This window comes from Gasterosteus aculeatus, chromosome 13, assembly GCF_964276395.1.
Source record: "Gasterosteus aculeatus chromosome 13, fGasAcu3.hap1.1, whole genome shotgun sequence".
NCBI lineage: Eukaryota > Metazoa > Chordata > Actinopteri > Perciformes > Gasterosteidae > Gasterosteus > Gasterosteus aculeatus.
Window position 1 is genome coordinate 23,579,471 of NC_135701.1, and position 23,278 is coordinate 23,602,748.

The following is a 23,278-nucleotide window of genomic DNA, read 5'->3' on the forward strand; positions in this document are numbered from 1 at the left end:
CGTCTTTTTTCTCCGCTGATGAGCAGGAGATGATCATGAACCCATATGATGAGATAATATGTTCATTTCAATCATTTCTGTCGAATGAATTGAAAGTATTACTATTGATGGATGTCGAAGAGTGCCAAATGTGTGCCAAATTTACAGTCGATCGGACATCCGGGGCAAAACTGGCCTACTTTTCAAATTTCTAGGGGCCCTATAGAGACATTTCTTTGTACTCAAATGCAAGAGACCCCAAAATTGCCAAAATTATCATTATTATTTTTTAACAGTCCTGATATGCACTTTTTGAATATGATAAAGCCCCCAAAAAGGAGAATAATAATAATAATTCCATGAAATACAATAGGTTCCTCTACGCTATTCGAAGCGAGGACCCTAATTAATACATTACTCTATAAAAAAAGGGGAAAGATGTTTTTATTTACCGGAAGAAGTAACGTCAAATCTTGACGTCATCAGAGTGCGCCACTAGCAGAGCGCCCGGATCATGACGCGCTTGCTCCGTACCGGAGCGACCTTGTTGGTCGGTGCGAGTTTTGGAGCTTCAGTGAGCCGCCTTCTGGGCGTCAGAGGCCGGGAAGAGGAGGAAGAGGAAGCCGGTGCTCCTCTGGGTCTACTGGGCAGAGTGCCGGTGCTCCCCGTAGCGAGAGTCCAGGCCTCCGAGCTGACGGTGAGCCGTGTGTGTCCGCGTGTGCGGCTGCGGGCGCTTTATCGGACTGTAATCAGAAATCTGAAAAAGGTTGAAGCACAACTGCTTGTAAATACATAAACGTATATATTAAATATGAATACATAACCTTAACATACATGTTTTATTTATTGATGTTATATAAAACATGTGGTATAACCATTACATTACATGTCATTTAGCTCGGTGATCCCCAACCACCGGGCCGCATTTCAGTGCATTTCAACCATAAGGAAACAAACCCAGAAAAACAAGAAAGTGCAATTTCATCAAACGTTATGTATAACAGATGTCATTTAAAGTGGCATATTGTAATGTCACTATAAAAACGGTATAACGGATATAAGAGAAACAAAGTCTGTATGTCATAATATTAATATCATATAATCGTATGTTATACTGTCTCACACTAATTACCTGTCTCATAATGTATGTCCCACTCTGTGTCTACCTTTGCTTACCTGTCTCACGCGGCGTCTACCTGTCTGTCAAGGTGAGTCCGGGTGGGTCAGGATCGGTGATGAAGTATGGATTTCCCTCAGTGGCCAACATCAAAACCAGAGAGTCCTATGTTTCCTCGTACGACCCCCGCACACGCACTCCATCCTGGGTAATAGAGAGGCTTACCCCAGCCTCCCTGAACGGGCCGTCAGACAGGAAGTACTGCAACTTCAAAGAGGACGAAAGGTGAGACAGAAATAAACAGGACGGCAGGTGACAACAAAGTGTCAGACAGGGAGTGCTGATGACCCCCCCTCCCCTCCAGCATCCACATCTTTCACAGGGCGACCAACGCAGACTTCAAGGGGAGTGGCTTTGACAGAGGTCACATGGCAGCGGCAGCCAATCACAGGTGGAGTCAGAAAGCAATGGAAGACACCTTCTACCTGAGCAATGTGGCCCCACAGGTGAATAAACACACAAACAGAATATGTAAAGTCCCTGACAACAGTCTCATCACTTATCCATTTAGTAGAAACAACAGCTTATAACCTGACTTTTTATTAATCCATTGTTTTTTTAAATGGCTCATATTAAAGCTAAAACCCTCTCAAATTATGTTTAATATACTAAAATAAAATTGCTTCACTGAAGAAAGATTGATCATTTAATGAACACAGAAAGGTCAGATTTTGGCAAGACAAAAGTTTTGTCGCCTACAGAGAGTAATGCGAAAATTGAACAAAAATATGTTGAATAATCAGTGAATTAAGTAGTGGTGCTGTGAGATCCATCTATTCAATATCTTGTTGTTGTTTCTTCAGTCTGTAGTGTGTGTGTGTGCGCGTGTACAAGTCTTCCTGACCAGGTCAAATGCTGTGATGTCATCACTGACTGATTAATATGCCAATGTCGTCAGAACCCTCATATGAATCAGAACACCTGGAACAATCTGGAGAAACTGTGTCGCTCTCTAACCAAACATTACCTCAACATCTACGTCTGTACCGGACCGCTCTACCTGCCCAGGTAACCACTTCTTCTTCTGCGATGTCTGAGTACGCTGTCGTAGGGGCTACAGGAGGACATCACCAGGTGTGTGTGTGTGTGTTTTAGTCAGCAGGCTGATGGGAAACTCTACGTCAGGTATCAGGTGTTAGGACGAAACCACGTCGCTGTGCCGACGCATTTCTTCAAGGTTAGTCCACTTGTATGATGATGATGATGCCGTAGGTGACCTGACTGCTGATGGCTGCTCATTTGGTTCCACAGGTGCTGATCCTGGAGAAGGTAGATGGAAAGGGGGTGGAGCTTCGATCATATGTTTTACCCAATGAACCAATAGACGAGAAGATTCCTCTGGAGCGTTTCCTGGTTCCCATAGAAACCATCGAGAGAGCTTCAGGACTTCACTTTGTTCCGAACATCATGAAGAGGACCAGCAGCCTGCAGGCCATCACTGCCAGATGAGCTCCATTACCCATGATGCACTTATTTATCTCTTTAAACAGATCCCCTGTTCACTGTAGTTGTTTGATAATGAACCAAGTTAGTTGATCCCTACTGGAGAACCAAGTGATCACATGATCGGGTGATCATGTGACTGATATAACCATCTAATGTGATCACCGTGTGATTCTGTTTATAAATGATGAACGTGTCACTGTATTTAAATACTTGTTAGTTTAGGACACTCAATGGTTTGTGTTAATAGATTACTCTGAACACCCATTGCTTTTGTGCCTTAATTTAAACCATATGGTACAATTTTGATCTCAATATTTGTCTACTAATGACAATAACAATGAATAACAAAGTATTTTAAAATATTGTATCTTCACTCAGAAAGGAAACCATAATAAATAATATACATGTGATTATCCGGATTTCATTTTTAGGTTCTCTATAAATGGAAAAAAAACTGAAACTTGAAAAGGTCACAAAATATTTTATTAAAACAAAGACATCAGTCTTAATAAAGTGATGCAGCCTTGATTAGGTTCACTTCCTGCTCCATGTTTATATAATCAATCAGTCAATTAGTCACACTATAACTCAGAATACTTGTGGGGCTTTCCTATTGAGCTCCAAAGTATTTAACACTGGTAGATCACTTAATGAGGATCCTGTTGAGCGTCAACATTTATGTGTGTGCGTGAACTGATGCTGTGCACACATGAGATGAGTCTGACAGCAATTTCATTTGGAATCTATCTGCATCCTGATTGGCCAAATGTCAGCTGACTGTTGTCGCTTTCCATGTAGTCGTCGTCTTCATCGTGTGAAGGGACAATGTCAGAAAGCAGGAAGCCGTCCTCCCCCTGCGCCTCCCCCCGGCTTTCCTCTCTGCTGGCCTTCTGCAGCTTCGCCTGCAGGATCGGAGACACGTTCAGCTGCAGGAAGTCGATGATTTCTGACAGGAAGTGACATCACAGTATACATCAGTGACAACTTAAATACTGGCCTTTTATGAATAGAGTGCAATACTGCTTTGTCAAATACTGCAGTACTTGACATATGAAGTACTATAGTACTGACATATGAAGTACTGTGGAACAAGCATAGTATTGCAGTACTGACCTCCGTAGGATAAACTGATCCAGTTGGGAACTTTGGAGACTTTCAGTCTGTAGAAACTCCTCTGAACGCACACAGGCGTCACTTTACTGAAACACAGTAAGTACACACTAGTACACACTTTTCTTATCTAGGGCCCCACTAAGGGTCTGTGCACGTGCCTGTTCTACACTGTAGTCCTACTGCTCATTTTGACCTCACCCCACAAGGCGCACAACCTCTTCCCAGTCGATGTCCGCTATGTCCTCCACACCCATGTTGTACAGCCTGAAACACACAGTTGTTAGTGCTGTTGTAAGTATCATTTCATTTAGTTTATAGTTTGTCTGTGCAAGGTCCCTCAGTATATTTTGAAAAATAAATTATAAGTTACCTTTTTTTAGTTAAGTTTCAAACATTGATGTTCTCCTGCTCACTACTATCATCATGTATTACAAATATACTTAAAACTAGGGTTGGGTACTGTTAAGCTGAATCTTGACTACGCTTCCCAGAGTGCACCAGCAGAAATCACTAATTGTGGAGCACCTGTGTAGAGGTCCTCATTCCCTTTTTAAACAGGCACAGCGGAGAAGAGACACAAGTTACTCTACGGTTCGGTCCAAAGACGCCAATGGTCGGTGAGATTTTATTTAAAATGCTGATTTATGTTGAAAGCATGGGTAACTGAGTAGATTAGGGTGAATCATTGCAGCATCAAGTTGTCAGAATTTACTAAAATATTTCATTAAATTTGAAAGTATAAGATGTTTATTTAAATGTAAACCCAGTTAAACTTGTGTTTTTAATGTGAATGTTTAATTTTGAGAGGTAATTTATGTTCTTTGTCTTTAAAGGTTTACAACCTAACTCTGAACTGGCAAATCAATGGACAAAGGCAAAAGAAAAACTAAATAAAAGTGATTGAGCCAGAAACTTTGATTTGTCCTCGTGTCCTCGTGGATTGTGAGCTGGAGAAAACTTGACAGGTACCGAAAACCGGTGCCATATTCCTATGCGACCGGTACCTACGGGACCGAACCACAACGCAGATTTTGCGTCTTCCTTTCGGTGCCTGAGCCAATGGAAAAACTTTACTCACACGACTGATGACTCCGTGCCCGCAGCTGCTAACGATAGCCTAGCGCCTGTGTAGCTACAGTAGCTAGTTAGCCATCTGCCTACTATTTATATTCATCCAAGTCTATTTGCCCTCGGTAATTAAAGTCTGCACGTGTTTTTGCTGTGCATGGCCCCGATGGACACAGGCAGAAACGTGGGCGCCCACACAGGTGAGCACGTTCCCACCAGCAGACAACGAGGTGGCGCGCGGATGGTCCGGCCGCGGGGAGGGGGGGCGGTCATTTTCAAGCTGCCTGGACGAACGCTGTGGTCGGAAAGGTCTAACGCAGGGGTGCCCACACTTGTTCAGCCGGGTGTTTTATGTTATCTTACGTGTTGATGAGCCGAATCTTAGCCGCAATTCCTTCAACTCCTCTGGTGAAGGTTCCAGCTGAAGTCAGTTTTAACCTCAGGATGGAGAACCTGGAACACAACAACACGTCAAACATCTGAAGACCTGACCATCTAAAGGCCTGTGGACCTGAAGCCCTGACTACCATAACAAAGATCTGGCAAACTACATACCCGAATAACTGAACACTTTAAAACCTACGGACCTGAAGACCTACAGACCAGTCCAACGTTGGTATAGTTAAGTAGCAGAACTGGAAGATGTACTGACCACTTGATCCGACACTGGCAAATTGATCTGGTCCCGACCTTCCGACTGATCACATTCCAAGGCAGAGAGTTACACAGCTGCTGCCTACTCAGACGGGGACCTGAGGAACTCTGCTGGACCAGAACCTCAAGGTAATCTCTCACAGCCCGCTTCAACCTGGACTTCTCATCTGGACTCCATTTACCCCGACCTGTAGCTGAAGAGACACACATACACACACATTACAGATACACACATGCGTTCTACGACAGGAGTTACATTTTCAGTCTCACAAAGATTAGTCACCCGTTTAAGGATTTTCCAAACGGATCAATGCGCTCCCCCTCTTAGAGCTGGCTAAAGTGAGTTCTAAAAGTTCTGAATCAGCTGTTTTACCGAGTTGTGCGAAGCGCTTCTCTAAGGCGAACACGCTGCGGCCCATCATCTCAGAAATCTTCTTCCAGTCATTCCCATATAGGTTCTGAAACTTTGTCAGTTGGTGCACCTCCTGCTCCGAGAACCTGAGTGAGGACAGGTGGAACATGAACACACAGAGGGATGCTGGGAACATCAGGCCTCCAAGTCTTCAGGTCCTGGCTGGACAGCCCAAAGAGTCATAGCTTTAGGTCTAACATCTGACCTACTGTTACTTCGTAACAGTCAGTGGCATAAAATGGCACGTTCACACTAAACGCCATGTTTTGCACCACCTCAAAACCACCGCGTACTCAATCATTTCTGGTCAATTTGCATGAATCGTGTAATTCGGCTGGAAGCGACAGAGGGGGCGTGGCTTATCACCCTGGAAACAGATGAGCTTCCTCCGCATCAACCAAGGCAAACATAGCGACTGTTCCTGTTGTGGAAATCCTACTCAACAAACGCCGTGGTGTTTTGGTACAAAATAGCATCAGTAGGCGCAGACAGCTTCTACAGGAAGTGCGCATGGACGACTGCTGCTTCCAGCGCTACATGATGCTAGCTGTTAACCCGTTTGATAGCCTGTTGGCTGGATCGGGTACCGGAGTTAATCGCCTGCACATCATACTTCTGTCGGGGAACGGTCCCATGGAGACACAGTGAGCTCAAGCACATCCAAACGGCTCTTTAAGGGCCACATACGTTATTTGGGGCTTTCACAATATCAAATTGTTGTTGTGTAACTATTGCACCAACATTTATTGCGGTATTGCAATTTTCAGACCATTTCATGCCACTGATACAGAACATAATGACAATATAATAGCATAGTAACACAAGTACGCTATTTCAAAGAACAATGAGTTCTATTCAACAGAATAGTTAGACATTAAAACTGGAATGTTAAAAAAAGCTAAATAAAACAAAAACAAAAAAGTGCGAGGGACACGGAGCGGTGCAATGCGGTCGGTAAATGTGTCCAGCGGAAAGTGTGGCGCGGGTATTACTTGATATAGAGCAGCAGTGTGTGATCCCACACTATAATGTACTATAGTCAGTGCACTGATGAGATGTTATAAAAACGGCACATATGGTTGTGTCCTGTTTGTTAAAAGAGGTCTTTCCTGAAGCGGTCGCAGTAGGTACCAGGATGTATCGTACAGCTCGGGTACCCACACACAGATAGCGTTACTAATCATTTACCCTCCATTTGTTCTGATTGGGTAACTGTCTGCAGGACGTCAGTGACGACGGGGAGCATCTCAACGCTGGTAGGCTTTCCACAGCAGCACAATGTTGCCAACGTTGAAATTCCAACTTTTGTGTTTGGGTGTCAACGCAATTTCGCCTGAATTTGGTTCAACTTTGCTGACGCAGATTTGCGTCGCAAAGTGTATGCACTGGTGTCTTATCACGTCTGTGTATACACTTTGTAATTCTGTGGCGTGAAACCTTTGGATTGCGTTTGATGTGGACTGACTACCTGGTCTAACATCTGACCCTTCAGGTCTCACTGACCTCCCCTTGTAGTTCCTCTTGTCAAACATCTTCTTGGCTCTTATGTAAACCTGTTGACACGAACGAGGAATCCCCTCAGCTGTGGAGAGAGACAGAGACTAGTAAGTAAAGACATGGTAACTTGATAACTTCCCAGGCTGATCCCCTTTCCCCAAAGACTGCAGTACCACAAAGACTACAGTAGCATGAAAGACTGCAGTACCACAAAAGACTACAATAGCATGAAAGACTGCAGTACCACAAAGACTACAGTAGCATGAAAGACTGCAGTACCACAAAAGACTACAATAGCATGAAAGACTGCAGTACCACAAAGACTACAGTAGCATGAAAGACTGCAGTACCACAAAGACTACAGTAGCATGAAAGACTGCAGTACCACAAAGACTACAGTAGCATGAAAGACTGCAGTACCACAAAGACTACAGTAGCATGAAAGACTGCAGTACCACAAAGACTACAGTAGCATGAAAGACTGCAGTACCACAAAAGACTGCAGTAAAGACTGCCGTACCACTAAGACATCTTTACCAAAACGACTCTACAGTACTGCAGCAACAGGAGGACCATCTTACTGTCTGGGTTTGATTACAAGGTGAGGTGCGTTGTTTGTTAACAGTACATACCAATCCTCTCCAGGAAGTGATGACGTGCTCTTAGCTTCTTGATCTGCTTCTCCTGCTCTGGGTACCTCTGAGGAAACAGAAGCCGTTTGGCCGAGCTGATGCTTGTCAGAGCGAGAAAGTCTCTGACATTGTCTCTGATTTGCTGATTCTCCTGCTGAGAAAGCCTCCCCCAACACAGATCCACACCTGGAGAGAGAGGAACAGGTGAAATGTCTGTATTCAAAGTATTAGTACATTGATGTTTAAGGTTTTTTCGAAATATTTTTGTTATGTTTATTGAAACACTGCAGGTTCTGCTTCAGCAGTTTGCAGTGCTTTCTCCTTGTTTAGAGCATCGGCAGCGCTCCTTGTTGTTTACAGCATTAGTTGTCGTCTCCACCATACTAGTAGCACGTTGGTAATGGTAGAAGTACCTTGCTGTTTGAATTGTTTGAAGCGATGCAGGTCGTATTTAAGCAGTCTATCGATGTGTTTGGCTGATCTCGTCTTGATGTTTGGGAGAAACTCCTGCAGCTCCTCCAACAACCAGTCCAGCCTGATAATCAAAGCAGTACATTGTCTATCAAGCCGTCTAATTGGAGCACAAATAAAAATACAATAAAAATATATTGGATTGGCTAAAAAGGGTGCCCTCTCATTGGAACAACTATAGCTTAGCATGGTACGGCCTGTACCGATACCGTGTGCTACAACGCTATTAATGCATCTTACAACTTGCATTACTCAACACCACCATCCCGTTGATCCTTGCAGTCAATCGAATACTCTTGACGATAAAGAGAAGAACTCACTCCTCTTTTGGAACTGATGTTGTGATTGCACTATTCTCTCTTCCTCCTTCTGTCCTCTTCGCTCTTCTCTTCTTCTCTCCTACATCGCTCTTGTTCTTCTCCTCTCCCTCTAACATTACTTCCATTATATTCCCATCTTTCTTCTTCTTCTTTCCTGTTTTGTTGGTTTCCATGGAAACTGAGAAATCTTTTCCTGTGTGGTTATGGTCTGTTACCGTGGATATACCTTTTTCACTCTGTTCATTTTTCTCTTTCTTCTTCTTCTTCTTCTTCTTCAACGCCTCAGTTGTGTCTACTACAGGCGGTGTCTCCTCAAACACTTCCTGCCTCTTTTTTCTCTTCTTTTGTCTGCTTGTGTCTACATCAGCAGCAGAAGAAGCAATACTGATCTCTCTGTCCATTTTGCTTTTTGTCTCTCCGGTGTATTAATGTCAACAGCTAAAGGATATTCCTCGACGTCGACTACTTCTGATAACCATGGCAACTGGTTGGAGGCTTCATGACAGGCGGACGTGGAGGAGATGATGATGGTGTAGATGAACAAGGTAATGAAGCAGGAGGAGGAGAAGGAGGCTATGGTTGTTAAAGCTGTAAAACAATAAACACAATTTAGGAACAGCTCTTTCCATGGCGCCACTTACACTACTTCTGGGTCATTTCACTCAGTGAGGAACTTCCCTCGACAATTCGGCTGGATTAGAATAGTCAAGGTCATTTGCCGTGATAAGATCGGTTTTCTATCGTCGACACGTTGTTTATTATAAAACGATTCAGAGCTAAGGGTCTTTTTTATTCAGTATTACAATACACCACAGGAAGTGCTGGGGGCGCCATCGCTTCTATTGTCTACATGCACCAAGGAAAATAAGAAGTTTATCAAGTTGAAAGTGAGTCGAAAAAGTCTGCGAGTAGTTCATCAGCGGAACAAAACAGTTGTCGTTCAGTGATATTGATAGGTACGCATCCTGCGTCCCTGACAAGCGCGGTTTCAACCCTTTGCGCATCAACTCTGCGCAGACATGCTAGTTTAGCCGCTACAACAACAACTAGCCAGTAACCGCAGATTTTATTTCAACAATATAGATACAAACTTATTAGTAAATAAATTCACGTTTTAACTGCTCTATGTTGTGTCCACTGCGGGCGATTATGTTTTAACGTCTAGCGGACGGGCTGTAATGAAATAAATAAAACATTTTGGTGGTAGGTGTGCGGAAATGAAAAATACTTTGAATGGCGGTCGCCATTTTGTTATGCGCAGACGTCGTCTGCGCATACATCCCGCTTCCCACGTGATCCCGTTTTTCCTTGAGTGAGCAGGAAAAGTAGAACGGAAAAATGCCCCCTAAGAAAAAGATGAAACCTATCGCGGACCAGAAGACTATTGAATGTGTATTTTCTGCTCCATCTACCTATCGAAAGCGACGCAAGCCTCGCAAGCCTCCCGCAGCGCACAAGGCTGTGATTGGTCTGCTAACTACGTCTTTTACGGAGTCTCACATTTCCGTTTTCATAGCACAATACGGCCATTATTAAAAGGAAGAATGAGAGAGAACGGATCAGATTGAAGAGCTTTTGTGGGAAGAAATGCGTAAATATGAGCACTTGTACAAGCCGTGATTGGCGGACTATGAGGACGCCGGATGGCCTCTGATTCATGGAGGCAGATCTCCACAAACCAGGGGAACAAAGTCGTGGAGGAAAATACGGGACAAATGTGTCCTTGATGAAAAGCAGCAGTGTGGATACACGGGGCAATAAAGTCTATGATCAATAAATAAAGCAACCAGCGACTTCCACACACAAAGACGTGACTCTCTAGGTCGTCTTCAACAAAACACGTGACTCCACCTGTTGTTCTGGAGGTGAATCGCTCTGCAACACACGCACGACTTTACAACCAGGAAGTGAAACCAGAGCGTAAAGACGCGTAAAGACGCAGAAACACGCGGCAGCCTCAACTCACACTGTAACAACACATTCAATTCATTTTATTTTGTGTAGCCCAAAATCGCAAATTAGCCTCAGAGGGTTTTACAGTCTGCACACATGTGACATCCTCAGTCCCCAAACGCTCACATCTGCACAGGAAAAACTCCCCAAAAAAGGAAAAACCCTTTGATGGAGAAAAAGGGAAGAAACCTCAGTGAGAGAGTTTTGTGCTGTGAGAGGTTGGTGAGAGGCAGAGGAGGATCCCTCTGCCACGATGGACAGACTACAATGATGTCAAATGATGTCATGTGTACAGAATGAACAAGTAAAAGATGTACAATACATTCAATTCCTATAACGGAAATTATTAAAATATTGGGAGTAGTAAGCCAGGTGCACGGCAGGACCACTGCAGGGACAACCACCATCACATAGAACCACCATCAGATAGAACCACCATCACATAGAACCACCATCACATAGAACCACCATCAGATAGAACCACCATCACATAGAACCACCACCCACAGAAGCATGTGAAGGCATATCTATTTGACAATTCAAATACGGCCTCAATTTTGCCTCCGCAAGGAATTGTGGATGATCTCATTTTGTCTTAAATGATGGTCCAATGGTCCCTATACTAAAGGAGCTGACGTAAGTAGGGAAGCATTGAAGCTCCTTTCCTTTGCGTTGAGATAATTCCAACGGCTCTTTTCATGGCGCCACTTACACTACTTTCGGGTTATTTCACTCAGCGAGGAACCTTCCTAAACAAAAAAGAATATAACAATCAAACCCCAGTGTGGTCCCGGTTCTGGCTCCGTCTGAAAGGTTCTAAAGATTCAATTACTGAACGTCTCACATGCTCGGCTCCGACGGCTCGTGGATGGAAGCCTGATGCTTTTTTACTTCCTGTGTCCTAACAGCGCATGCGCAGTGAGTCTCAAAGCGCAACCTGCAAAGAGGTATCACTCTGACTAAGTTTCCGGATCCTTTCTTTCGGCGTCCTTGATTCTTTACAACAGAACCGCACTTTGCTGGAGTTTTAAAGTATTTGTATATAAAAATGAGCATAAGCACATCTGTCGATTGGGTTTGTGACGACACTGTCTGTGTCTGTGTAGCTGCTTACCTGCAGGTGTTGCACCTGAGATCCACCTGAGATGTACATGATATGTGCCTGATATGTACCTTGGATGTCCCTGAGATGCATCTAAGCATCTGAGATGCACCAGGATATTCCTGATATGCACCTGAGATTTACCTGAGATTCCCCTGATATGTACATGAGATGCACATGAGATGTACCTGAGATGGACCTGCGTGTGTAGTTCCTCTTGTTAACAACACCCTGTGTGTATGCTCCTGTGTGCAACACCATTTTGTATTTAGTTAATGGCTTTGAGTTAATAAATGCTAACTACTAAATCCTACACGGCAATTTGTGTGTGAGCAAGTTATCATAAGTTGGTCCCTCAGCGCCTCCATCTGGCAGGTAAAAGTTGGAGCCACTGAAGGGTGGAGCCGTGTGGAAGCAGTAATATCAGGTTCATCTCTGCTATATAACTTTAAATTGAATATTTCTTTCATGGTAATTACCTGTTTATTTTAGTCTTTATGTATATTGGAACTTGGAAGTGTTTTTCGCCCTTAGGGGATCAATAATCAAAAATAGTTTAACTTATGAGTACTTCAGTACTTACTTCATTTAAGTAGGGTTAGTTTCTCTTTTATTTTGGACATAAAAAGACACAGTCTTCAGTGTTCTCATTGCAAATTTTACTCATGAATGAAAGTGTTTCAATTATTGTAAGAATTATAATGAATGAAAAATAAAAACTGAAATTGATATTTGTTCCATAAATATATTTTAATATCTGTCACATGCTACAATGAGTCTTACAGTTTAAAATTTCCAACTGTGATTTATTGACTTTACAGGACAGAAGTTTTAGGTTGAGAACACAGGGCCAAGACCTGGTCTGGACTTGGTTCAGGAACTTTGATTAGATTTGGGGCCAGTTCAGGACTTGGTCCTGGTCTGTACCTGAATCCTATGTCTGAATTCCTAAAAAGGGAAAACTGAGATAAATCTTAAAAGTTTTTTTGAAGGACTATGTTCCCATCATTCCCATAATAAAACAAACCAGTTTAAACAAGTTTCCTTATGCATTAGTAAAGATGATCATTAAATATCTTAGATTGTTTTGTTACGTCCATATTTATCAGATAACATTCTTCTTCTTTACCTCTTTTGTTAACAAAGAGAAACATTCATCCACAGCTCTAATAACCAGCTCTACCAACCACTAACTACTCAGAGAAGCACATCCATCTGGTCTGTAATCTAATATCAGTCGTCAACACATCTGGATCCTAAAGACCTGAACCTGGATCCGTCCCAACCGTCTTAACATCAGGATAATTCTAGTCTTTGTGGAGCTCTAGAAGAGTGGTTCTGAAGAACCCTATAAGACTCTGGTACTCATCACTGATGATTTGGGGGATTGGGGGAGGGGCCTGCGTTAATGACGTCATGGTCGTCGTCAGTATGTGTCGGCAGCAGAGAGGCTCTCTGTTCGTCCATCCTCCTGGACTGAACTCTCTGAATCAACCCAAAGAAGTCCTGCTGACCTTCACCAGCAGCTTCATCCAGATCTGGAAGGGAACACCTCTGGTCCTCCATCCTGTTAGACTGGAGACAGACGAACCGACAGAGAGGGAGACAGGTAGATAGAGAGTCAGATTTGATACCAGTCAGACAGATGGAGAGAAAGTGAGATAGTTAAGAGAGAGAGAGAGACATAACACTAGTCAGACCGGATGAAGGAACTCCTGTCTCCATCGTGTCTGACTGGAGACACGGAGAGTGAGTAAAGCCTAGTTTATGCTTCTGCGTTTTCAGAGCGACGCAAGGAAACGCAGACGCAAGAGCCCCTTGCGTGTCCCGTGTGTCCCTTGCGTGTCTTTTCACACCTCCTTGCGTGCGTCGACCCATTTTTCTAGACTAGCGTCTAAAGCGACGCAGCCTCCTGCAGCACCAGGCTGTGATTGGTCTGCTGACTACGTCCTTTACGGAGTCTCACATCTCCGTTTTACCAGCACAATACGGCCATTATTAAAAGGAAGAACGTTTACGAGAGAACGGATCAGATTGAAGAGCTTTTGTGTGAAGAAATGCGTAAATATGAGCACTTGTACAAGCCGTCATTGGCGGACTATGAGGACGCCGGATGGCCTCTGATTCATGGAGGGAGATCTCCACAAACGAGGGGAACAAAGTCGTGGAGGAAAATACGGGACAAATGTGTCCTTGATGAAAAGCAGCAGTGTGGATGCACGGGGCAATAAAGTCTATGATAAATAAATAAAGCAACCAACGACTTCCACACACAAAGACGTGACTCTCTAGGTTGTCTTCAAAAAAACACGTTACTCCACCTGTTGTTCTGGAGGTGAATCGCTCTGCAACACACGCAAGACTTTAGAACCAGGAAGTGAAACCAGTGCGTCGGCACGACGTAAAGACGCAGAAACACGCGGCGGCCTTAAGGTAGATATAGAGAAAAACATGTAGTGGTGTGACCTTTCCCACCTCCATCAGTGTAGTGGTGAGACCTGGCTCACATACCTGGTAGTGTATTAGCATGTAGTAGAAGCCCACACTGGGTGAAGTTAAGGGGGGGCTGCAGGCTCCACAGAGAGAGGCTGACCCTGGGTCAGGTAACAGGTTGAAGCTGGCTCTCTGGTCCTCCAGTCTCTGACCCTGACTCTCAAGAATCAGGTCCAACATGGCCTCTGGTTCCTCTGGCTTGCTGCTGCTGCTACGCTACAAAAACCAAACAAGACCAGAGTTATTTTCATCATAGACGATGACATCTTAAATGTCATCCAGAAGATCATAATGTGACTATTATGTGTGATTAAATCAAAACATCTGCTTTTAACCAATACACAACAAATGATTTGAGTATGATTTATAAACTCACACTGAATGAACAATATTTATTGTCACAGTGCACAAGTAATAAAATAAAGTGGAATGAAATGCTAATGCAATGGGTTAGTAGAATAAGGCTAAGGCTATGGGTTAGTATAAAACAAGGGAATAAAGTTAAAAAAAAATTAAATATTAAAAAGTTAAAAAGAAAAATATTAAGCATAAAGTGCACTAACGAACAAGTAACAGACAAGAGACAAAGTGACAAGTGACAAAGTGATGAATTGCAGTTAAAGTGGCATGTGCAGTATGAGGGGGAGTGACCGGTGGAGTGTTATAGTCAGGCAGTGGGGGACCGGCTCTGTTGATGAGCCCGACTGCCGACGGGAAGAAACTGTTCGTGTGGCGGGACGTCGTAGTCCTGATGGACCTCAGCCTCCTGCCAGATGGAAGGGGCACAAACAGGTTTTGTCCGGAGTGGGAGGGGTCGGCCGCAATCTTTTTAGCTGCTTCAGAGACCTGGAAGCGAACAGGTCCTGCAGGGACGGCAGATTGCAGCCGATCACCCTCTCTGCAGAGCGGATGACCCGCTGAAGCCTGCCCTTGTCCTTGGCTGTGGCTGCAGCGTACCAGACGGTGATGGAGGAGCAGAGGATGGACTCGATGATGGCCGTGTAGAAGTGGACCATCATCGTCTTTGGCAGGTTGAGTTTCTTCAGCTGCCTCAGGAAGAACAACCTCTGCTGAGCCTTCTTGGTGATGGAGCTGATGTTCAGCTCCCACTTGAGGTCCTGGGTGATGATGGAGCCCAGGAAACGGAAGGAATCCACAATAGTGACGGGGGAGTCACACAGGGTGATGGGGGAGGGTGGGGCTCTGTTCCGCCGGAAATCCACAACCATCTCCACTGTCTTTAGAGCGTTGAGCTCCAGGTTGTTCTGGCTGCACCACGACACCAGATGGTCAGACTCCCACCTGTATGCGGACTCGTCCCCACCAGAGATTAGTCCAATGAGGGTGGTGTCATCCGCAAACTTCAGGAGCTTGACGGACTGGTGGCTGGAGGTGCAGCTGTTGGTGTACAGGGAGAAGAGCAGAGGGGAGAGAATGCAGCCTTGGGGGGAACCGGTGCTAATGGTCCGAGAGGCTGAGACATGTTTCCCCAGCTTCACGTGCTGCTTCCTGTCAGACAGGAAGTCTGTGATCCACTTGCAGGTGGAGTCGGGCACGTGCAGCTGGGAGAGTTTGTCCTGCAGCAGAGACGGGATGATAGTGTTGAAGGCAGAGCTGAAGTCCACAAACAGGATCCTGGCGTAGGTTCCTGGGGAGTCCAGATGCTGGAGGATGTAGTGGAGGGCCATGTTGACAGCATCGTCCACAGACCTGTTGGCTCTGTAGGCGAACTGCAGGGGGTCCAGGAGGGGGTCGGTGAGGGACTTCAGGTGGGTCAGGACTAGCCGTTCAAAAGACTTCATGACTACAGAGGTCAGGGCGACGGGCCTGTAGTCATTGGGTCCTGTGATCCTGGGCTTCTTGGGGACAGGGATGATGGTGGAGGCCTTGAAGCAGGCTGGTACGTGGCATCTCTCCAGGGAGGTGTTGACAGCTGGTCAGCTGGTCAGCACAATGCTTCAGGGAGTGAGGGGAAACGGAGTCCGGACCGGCTGCCTTACTGGTGGGGGAGGGGAAGGCGATATAGTTGAAGAGGCGTGAGCCCCTGATGGGCTGGGGGAGGGAGGGGAGGGGGACTGCAGCAGGTTGGTGGAGCTGTGGGGGATGGGATCAGGACATTGTCTTTCAAATCTGCAGTAGAACTCATTCAGCTCGTCTGCCAGGCGGAGGTCATTCATGGAGTGGGGGGTTTTTGGCTTGTAGTTGGTGAGGTGTTTGAGGCCTCTCCAGACCGAAGCAGAGTCACTTGCTGAGAACTGTTGTTGGAGTTTCTCAGAGTACAGTCGTTTAGCATCTCTCACCGCCTTGCTAAACTTGTATTTTGCCTGTATTTTACATGTGTTAACATACATGATGACATGTGTTCTCAATTGTTATATTGAGCTGTACCAAACTTAAATCAATACAGGTACTGTGTGATTGACAGGGACTGTACAGCCAATGGGAACTACTGTAATTGTCATGTGTCAATAAAGTTTTACCCCTTTGTATTATGGAGTTCCACTGAGCAGAACTGATGTCACATCGTGTTTTATTCCTATTTGGTTTACATTACATTACATTACATGTCATTTAGCTGACGCTTTTATCCAAAGCGACGTACAATAAGTGCATTCAACCATAGGGTACAAACTCAGGAGAACAAGAAACAAGAAAGTGCAATTTCCTCAAATAAGCCAATTTACAATTTGCTATAGATGAGTGACGTTACAAGTACAATTTAAGTGCTAGGTTTAATGCACAATGGTTTAGTACGAGTCCGTCCATTCTGGATTAAATGCTCTACCTTTGCTTTCCAGAGAACAATCAGCCCTCAGGTTGTCTCTCTGATGAATAATTAATCAGTCGGCTCCACAATTACCACTATCTGTATATGTATTCCACTTCTGTTGCAATATGCATATATATATATATATATTCATTACATACTTATGTATATGTAATATATACAATTACATCGTATAGTGTCATATAGTGTTATTTTTCTTGTAATACATATATTCTTGGTATTATTGTTATTGTGTGTATTGTGTGTACCTCTCTAAGATCCTTGAGAAATCCGTCGCAAATCAATCATGTGACTTTCTACAAAACAATGCTTTGTTCCAGGATTTACAGTCAGGATTTCGAACGCATCACAGTACAGAAACAGCACTGGTGAAAATTACGAATGATCTTCTACTTGCATCGGACCAAGGACTCATCTCTTTTCTTGTCTTGCTGGACCTCAGTTTGATACCATAGACCATTGTATCCTGTTGCAGAGACTAGAACATTTAATTGGTATCAAAGGAACTGCACTCAGCTGGTTTAAATCCTACTTATCGGATCGATCCCAGTTTGTGCTAGTAAACGGTGAATCCTCAAAGACCACCAATGTTGGTCACGGAGTCCCACAAGGTTCTGTACTTGGACCGATTTTATTTACCCTCTATATGCTTCCTTTGGGCGATCTTATCAGGAAACACCACATAAACTTCCATTGTTATGCAGATGATACTCAACTGTATCTGTCGATCAAGCCAGAATAGACGGACCAGCTAGTTAGACTTAAAGAATGTCTTGGAGACATCAAAACTTGGATGACCGGCAACTTCCTGATGCTAAACTCAGAAAAAACGGAAGTTATCCTATAGGCCCAGAGCGCCTTCGAAGCCAGCTGTCACGTGATACAGTTTTTATGGATGGAATTGCTTTGGTACCCAGCAGCACCGTCATGAATCTGGGAGTTCTCTTCGACCAGGATATGACCTTCAACTCGCATATAAAGAAGACTTCAAGGACTGCCTATTTTCATATACGTAACATATCAAAAATCAGGAACTTCCTGTCTCAAAGTGATGCAGAAAAATTAGTTTATGCGTTTGTCACTTCCAGACTGGCTCCCTGTTAAATCAAAAATAGATTTTAAGGTACTTCTCCTCACCTACAAGGCACTTGCTGGTGAGGCACCGTTGTATCTTAAAGAGCTTGTAACACCTTATTGCCCTACAAGGCAGCTGCGCTCCATAGATGCTGGGTTACTTGTTGTTCCTAGGGTTTTAAAAAGTAGGATGGAAGCCAGAGCCTTCAGTTATCAACCTCTTCCTTTAGGTACATGCTGCAACAGAATACGTCCCTTTCTCACTCAGAAGATGACGCAGGTTCTGATACAGGCTCAGGTCATCTCACACCTTGACTATCGTTACTCCCTCCTAACAAGTCTACCTGCCAGCGCCATTCAACCTCTGCAGCTCATACACAATGCAGCAGCTCGCCTGATCTTTAACCTATATTCACCCACACTACTCAGCTCCTCCACTCCCTTCTTTGGTTACTAGTGGCTGCCCGTACCATGCGGCAAACATATCAGAGCCAGCCTACATCCAGGACATGGTCAAACCGTACGTCCCTACCCACTCACTCCGCTCTGCATGTGCCAATCTGCTTGTTGCTCGCAGACAGGGAGTTAAACACTCAACAAAATCTTTACTGTTTGCTGTCCTGTCTCCTAAATGGTGGATTGAATTCAGGACAGCAACGGCGTACAATGGAACTTACTTATAGCACTCTGTAATTTGTCTTTACTTTACCGTACTTTTTTGATTGTTGTTCTGGTTCTGTTCCCTCTTCGTTGAATGCACTTATTGTAAGTCGCTTTGGATAAAAGCCTCAGCCAAATGTATATTTGGATATGTGGACACGAGGAGTGTGGCTGATGAGTTAGGGCAGATTGTCCATATTGTGTCAGTGGTTTGATACCTGACTCCAACAGTGTGCATTTGATATAAGGTTCTAGTTTAACCTTTTTCTTATTTGTATGTGTATATATAATAACGTTTATTATTTAATTTCAAAATAGAACCTGATCCTGGAGTTTTACCATCCTTGGGGGTCACTGGGAATCCAATCAGCTCTCTGTGTGAAATTCCTCCGCAGCTCTTTAGCCTCATTAGTATCACAACGACATGAAAGAGGGCTCCAGCCACCTGATGCTGCTGTCAATCATTCAGGCAGCATCTGCTCCCAAAGTCACTGGAAGGAGGGAGACATTCAGATAGAAGGGAAGTATTTAAACCAACAATGCTACTAGTAATATCAACAATATAATAACAATAATAAAACAATATTAATAACTACTATATTATATGCAACTTTCTTCCAACCAAACTCCAATAGAAGTCTTCAAAATAGGAAAAAAAGAAAAATCCAAAATCGTAGTTTTATTTCAGAGCATTATAAGACTAAATCAGCAATGAATCTGTGTTTCAGAGTTTGTTAGTAGGTCTTCTTTATCATCATCCTGAGGACCCCATCAGCTTCCTGCAGAGCTGCCTCAACACCACCCGACAGCTGGGAGGTCCTGGGGTAATTACATCCACCAGAGAAGACTGAGTGGGTGAACCCTGACAACACCTTCTGTACCTCTAAAGACAAGACGTATACCTTCATTGATATCACCAATACCACCATCAATATCCCCTGACCAGGGCCCCTTACTCACATTAACATCACCAATACACCCAACAACACCATCAACACCCCCTAAAAGAAGGCTGTCAATACCATTAACACCTTAAATAAGTCAACTTATTTCAACACCCCCCAAAACCTCTATATCCTTTTTGAATCCCAACACCCGCTAAGCCCAAGACCCAACCTCAAGACCCCAAACCTTTTCGGTATTAGCCCAAACGACACCCCATAAACCCGATATATTAGGTCATGTAACCCAAAACTCCATGTTAGCCATACAAACGCATGGGTCACACTTTCTTGCCATTGAGCCCAAATATTCTGTCCTAGCCCCACCCCAAACCCAGGTGTCCTACATCACCAGCAAAACATCATCTGGACCCACTGTAACAGGTCCTGAACCCCAAATTATTTCCCCAGCCCCACCTGCAGCTACCGTGACACCACCGTTACACCTTCAGAAGAAGGAGCCACCAGACAAAAAGACGCCCAGCACACAAGTTAAGAACCTGAAAAACACCAAAATTTTGATTGTTGGCTGAAGCAGTTTGGTTTAATTATTCTGAAGTTTATATCTTCTGGAATTCTGCTCTCAATGAGTTCAGTTCTCCAGGAGTTCAGATGGTCCAGGAATTTAATCAGCATACCCGTTGAGACAGTTTGCAGTGGCATAAAAGGATTCCTGAATGAGAGTGTGGGATTCAAAAACTATTCTCATGTCTCCCCTCTCAGTTCCAATTCCAACAGTATCTTCTGAGCTCTCCATAGATTCAGACTCTGACATGACGGAAAGCTTTGGACTTCTGCAGGAAGTCAGCATCCTGCCTCCTCGGAAGCCACGGCCCCAAATCCTCTATTATTGGTATGATTTCTGAAAACAATTTTTTGGATACGTAATAAAACATTAAGGAGCGAAGGATGCAAAGTGATGTATAGAAACTGAGGACGTCATGTTACGTATTCCCATCAGGTGGTCCAGGAAGTGGAAAGGGAAATCAGGCGGAATCAGTCCAGAAGGAGGAGGACAGAGGAGAGAGAGGCGGCTCTAGCAGTGTGGAGCTGCTCTAAGACAGCAAGGAGAGCAGTCTCTGTGGAATGGGCTTGAAGTCTGACTGGTGGGGGTCAAGGAGGTTGTTACGGTAGAGATAGGACAGTTGGTTAAAGATCGCACGTTCAAGAGTTTGGGATAAAAAGGGAAGAAGAGAGGCAGTTGTTTTCTTCACAAGGGTTGAGGGTAGGTTTCTTCAGGAGAGCGTTAACTCATGCCTCCTTCAGAGAGTTGGGAAAACAGCCAGATAACAGAGAAGAGTTAATGCGACAGGTGAGGAAAGGAAGAAAGTGAGAAGTGATAGATTGTAGAACATGTGATGGAATGGTGTTAAGAGGGCAGGGGGTCGGACGGGCAGAGGTTACTACGGTAGGAATTTGGTTAGGGGACAGAGGGGTGAAGGAGGAAAGTGATAGAGATAAAGTCGGTGGGACACGAGTAGTAGGAGGTGGGTTTGAGAAAGAGGAGGGTAGGTCAGCTATGTTCTTGGTAAACTAGTTGACAAAGTCTCCCGGAATAAGGGTGGAGGGGGGGGGGGGGACTGTGGCCTTGGAGGAGGTTGGAGAAGATAGAAAAGATTTTTTTGGGGTTAGAAAATGAAGATTCAATTCTGGGTTGGTAGAAAGAGCTTTTGGCAGCGGAGATAGAAGCAGAAAAAGAGGAGAGAAGAGATTGAAACACAAGCAGGTCATCGGGTCGTTTGTATTTACACCCATCTCCTTTCCGATGCTCGCATGGTGGCTCTTATGGCACCGGTTCAGACAGCCACAGAGCCGGAGGGGATTTGCCGGCCTGTTGTGTCGTAAAAGGACAGGGAGAGTCTAGAGAGGAGGAAAGAGTTGAGAGGAGACTCTCTGCGGCTGTGTTCAGATGTAAGAGTGAGAGTCAGTTGAGGGGAGAGCTCATAGAACAAAGGAGGCCAGAGAGGAGGGAGAGAGGGAGCCAATATTGCGAAGCATATACAGTAAAACATATACTGCAAATCTATAGTTTTTTGCAGTTTGTGGAGTATGAATGACAAAACTGTTTATGAATTTTTAATAATGTGGTGTGGTGAAAGTAATGAAAAATGATTCACATATACACGCTAACACAAGTACACTTTGTCCTTTTGTGTGCGTATGTCTATCTGTGTTTGTGGGTGGGTGTGATTTTCGCGCGTGCGTGTGTGCGCGCGTGCGTGTAGGCGCACCTACATCTGTCAAATGATTCGTTAGGTATTTATTAATTGTTTATTTATTATTTATTTATTGTTTGTTTAAACTTCAATACTGTTATCTAGTTTGCCAACATATTTAATTTGTTTGGTTGTTTGATGTAATACTATAAAACACCATATGTATACCATAAATTTACAGGAATTTTCCTTAACAATTTTACAGAGAAACACATTTATTTTATAGATTCTGTCTGTATTATTACGATCAAACACTTTCAATACAGGGATATTGCTTAAAGTTCTGCAGAGAAACCCTGTTATTTTACAGGTTCGTCATGTATTATTACTATCAAACACCTTCAATGAAGTGATATCACACAGGTTTTGCAGTAAAACAGTACCATTTTACAGATTTGTCCTGTAACACATTGTCAATTCTCATAAAATAGAAGCTTTTCATAAATCTTCAGGATTTTCAATGTTTCAATTAAACTAGGGGTTGGAAACTTCCATCCATCTTCAAAAGCGCTTATCCTGCACACCAGGTTGCAGGGGGGCTGGAGTCTATCCTAGCCAACTTTGGGCGAGAGACTGGGTACACCTTGATTCGTCACTCGGCAATCGCAGGGCTAACACAGAGACAAACAACCATTCACACTCACATCCACACACCTACAGGCAATTTTGAGTCACCGTTGGACTTTGGGAGGAAGCCGGAGTACCCGGAGAGAACTCACGCAGACACTGGGAGAACATGCAGACTCCACTTAGAAAGGCCACTAGGCGTGGTCGAACCCAGGACCTTCTTGCTGTGCTAACCACAACACCACCGTGCCGCCGACATATATGTATACATACATATATTTATATATGTATATATACACAGTACCCTCTATTAAAGGTGTTTCATCTTAATACTACAGGAAAAATCTATAAAATAAATGTGTTAAATCGTTATGGAAAAGTCTTTTTTTATGGTTCTCGCACTTCATTTGAATTAAGTTATTTTATCTTAATTTAACGTTTTTTGTTTGGCAGATGATGTTTTACATGATTTGAATGTAATTTAAGAAAACAGTCAAATGCTCTAGAATGATTACAGTATTTCTTCCGTAAAAAAAGGGAAAAAAAAGTAATTTGTCATTATTACCGTAATACTCAAATTCACAGTTGGACTGTTAATTTACAGATAATATCTTTATTGTTTTGTACATAATTAAAAACAACAGTAAAACTACTGTAAAAATGTATGTTACTTTCCGTAAAATTAGGATCTTTTTTTTTACAGTGTCCATATATA

At 43.8% G+C, this 23,278-nt stretch overlaps 2 protein-coding genes and 1 long non-coding RNA gene across 8 annotated transcripts; 1 reads left to right on the top strand and 2 right to left on the bottom strand.

Moving 5' to 3' along the window:
• Positions 1-336: 336 nt before the first annotated feature.
• endog (endonuclease G) lies at positions 337-3,012 on the top strand. The gene is made up of 6 exons (XM_040195262.2): positions 337-676; positions 1,188-1,381; positions 1,461-1,602; positions 2,055-2,164; positions 2,252-2,333; positions 2,408-3,012. Exons 1-6 carry the CDS (start codon positions 494-496, stop codon positions 2,603-2,605), a joined length of 909 nt encoding a protein of 302 aa, XP_040051196.1. The 5' UTR covers positions 337-493; the 3' UTR covers positions 2,606-3,012.
• Positions 3,013-3,067: 55 nt separating this feature from the next.
• On the bottom strand, positions 3,068-11,659 carry LOC120830543 (transcription termination factor 1). Of its 6 annotated transcripts, none has more exons than XM_040195259.2 (11): positions 11,501-11,659; positions 8,770-9,357; positions 8,392-8,513; positions 7,979-8,164; positions 7,353-7,431; positions 5,811-5,935; positions 5,436-5,631; positions 5,147-5,236; positions 3,914-3,979; positions 3,716-3,801; positions 3,068-3,548 (listed from the first exon to the last, which is right to left on the bottom strand). In XM_040195259.2, exons 2-11 carry the CDS (start codon positions 9,168-9,170, stop codon positions 3,346-3,348), a joined length of 1,554 nt encoding a protein of 517 aa, XP_040051193.2. In that variant the 5' UTR covers positions 9,171-9,357; positions 11,501-11,659; the 3' UTR covers positions 3,068-3,345. The 6 variants fall into 6 exon arrangements, with proteins under 6 accessions (XP_040051193.2, XP_077942691.1, XP_040051194.2 ...); XM_078086565.1 differs by having other exon boundaries at positions 3,068-3,504; positions 11,567-11,653; XM_040195260.2 differs by having other exon boundaries at positions 11,567-11,653.
• An 890-nt stretch (positions 11,660-12,549) lies between these two features.
• LOC144386278 (uncharacterized) lies at positions 12,550-14,663 on the bottom strand. The gene is made up of 2 exons (XR_013451966.1): positions 14,336-14,663; positions 12,550-13,399 (listed from the first exon to the last, which is right to left on the bottom strand). It is a non-coding gene; the product is annotated as an uncharacterized LOC144386278 (long non-coding RNA).
• Positions 14,664-23,278: the final 8,615 nt, after the last annotated feature.

Coding starts and splice junctions, on each gene's coding strand:
- endog (XM_040195262.2), top strand. CDS start 494: ATGACGCGCTTGCTCCGTACCGGAGCGACCTTGTTGGTCGGTGCGAGT. Junction 1,603..2,054: donor TGAGCAATGTGGCCCCACAG/GTGAATAAACAC, acceptor CAATGTCGTCAG/AACCCTCATATGAATCAGAA. Junction 2,334..2,407: donor TGCCGACGCATTTCTTCAAG/GTTAGTCCACTT, acceptor TTGGTTCCACAG/GTGCTGATCCTGGAGAAGGT.
- LOC120830543 (XM_040195259.2), bottom strand. CDS start 9,170: ATGGACAGAGAGATCAGTATTGCTTCTTCTGCTGCTGATGTAGACACA. Junction 8,165..8,391: donor CAAACAATTCAAACAGCAAG/GTACTTCTACCA, acceptor CTCTCTCTCCAG/GTGTGGATCTGTGTTGGGGG. Junction 5,936..7,352: donor AAGAGGAACTACAAGGGGAG/GTCAGTGAGACC, acceptor GTCCTCACTCAG/GTTCTCGGAGCAGGAGGTGC.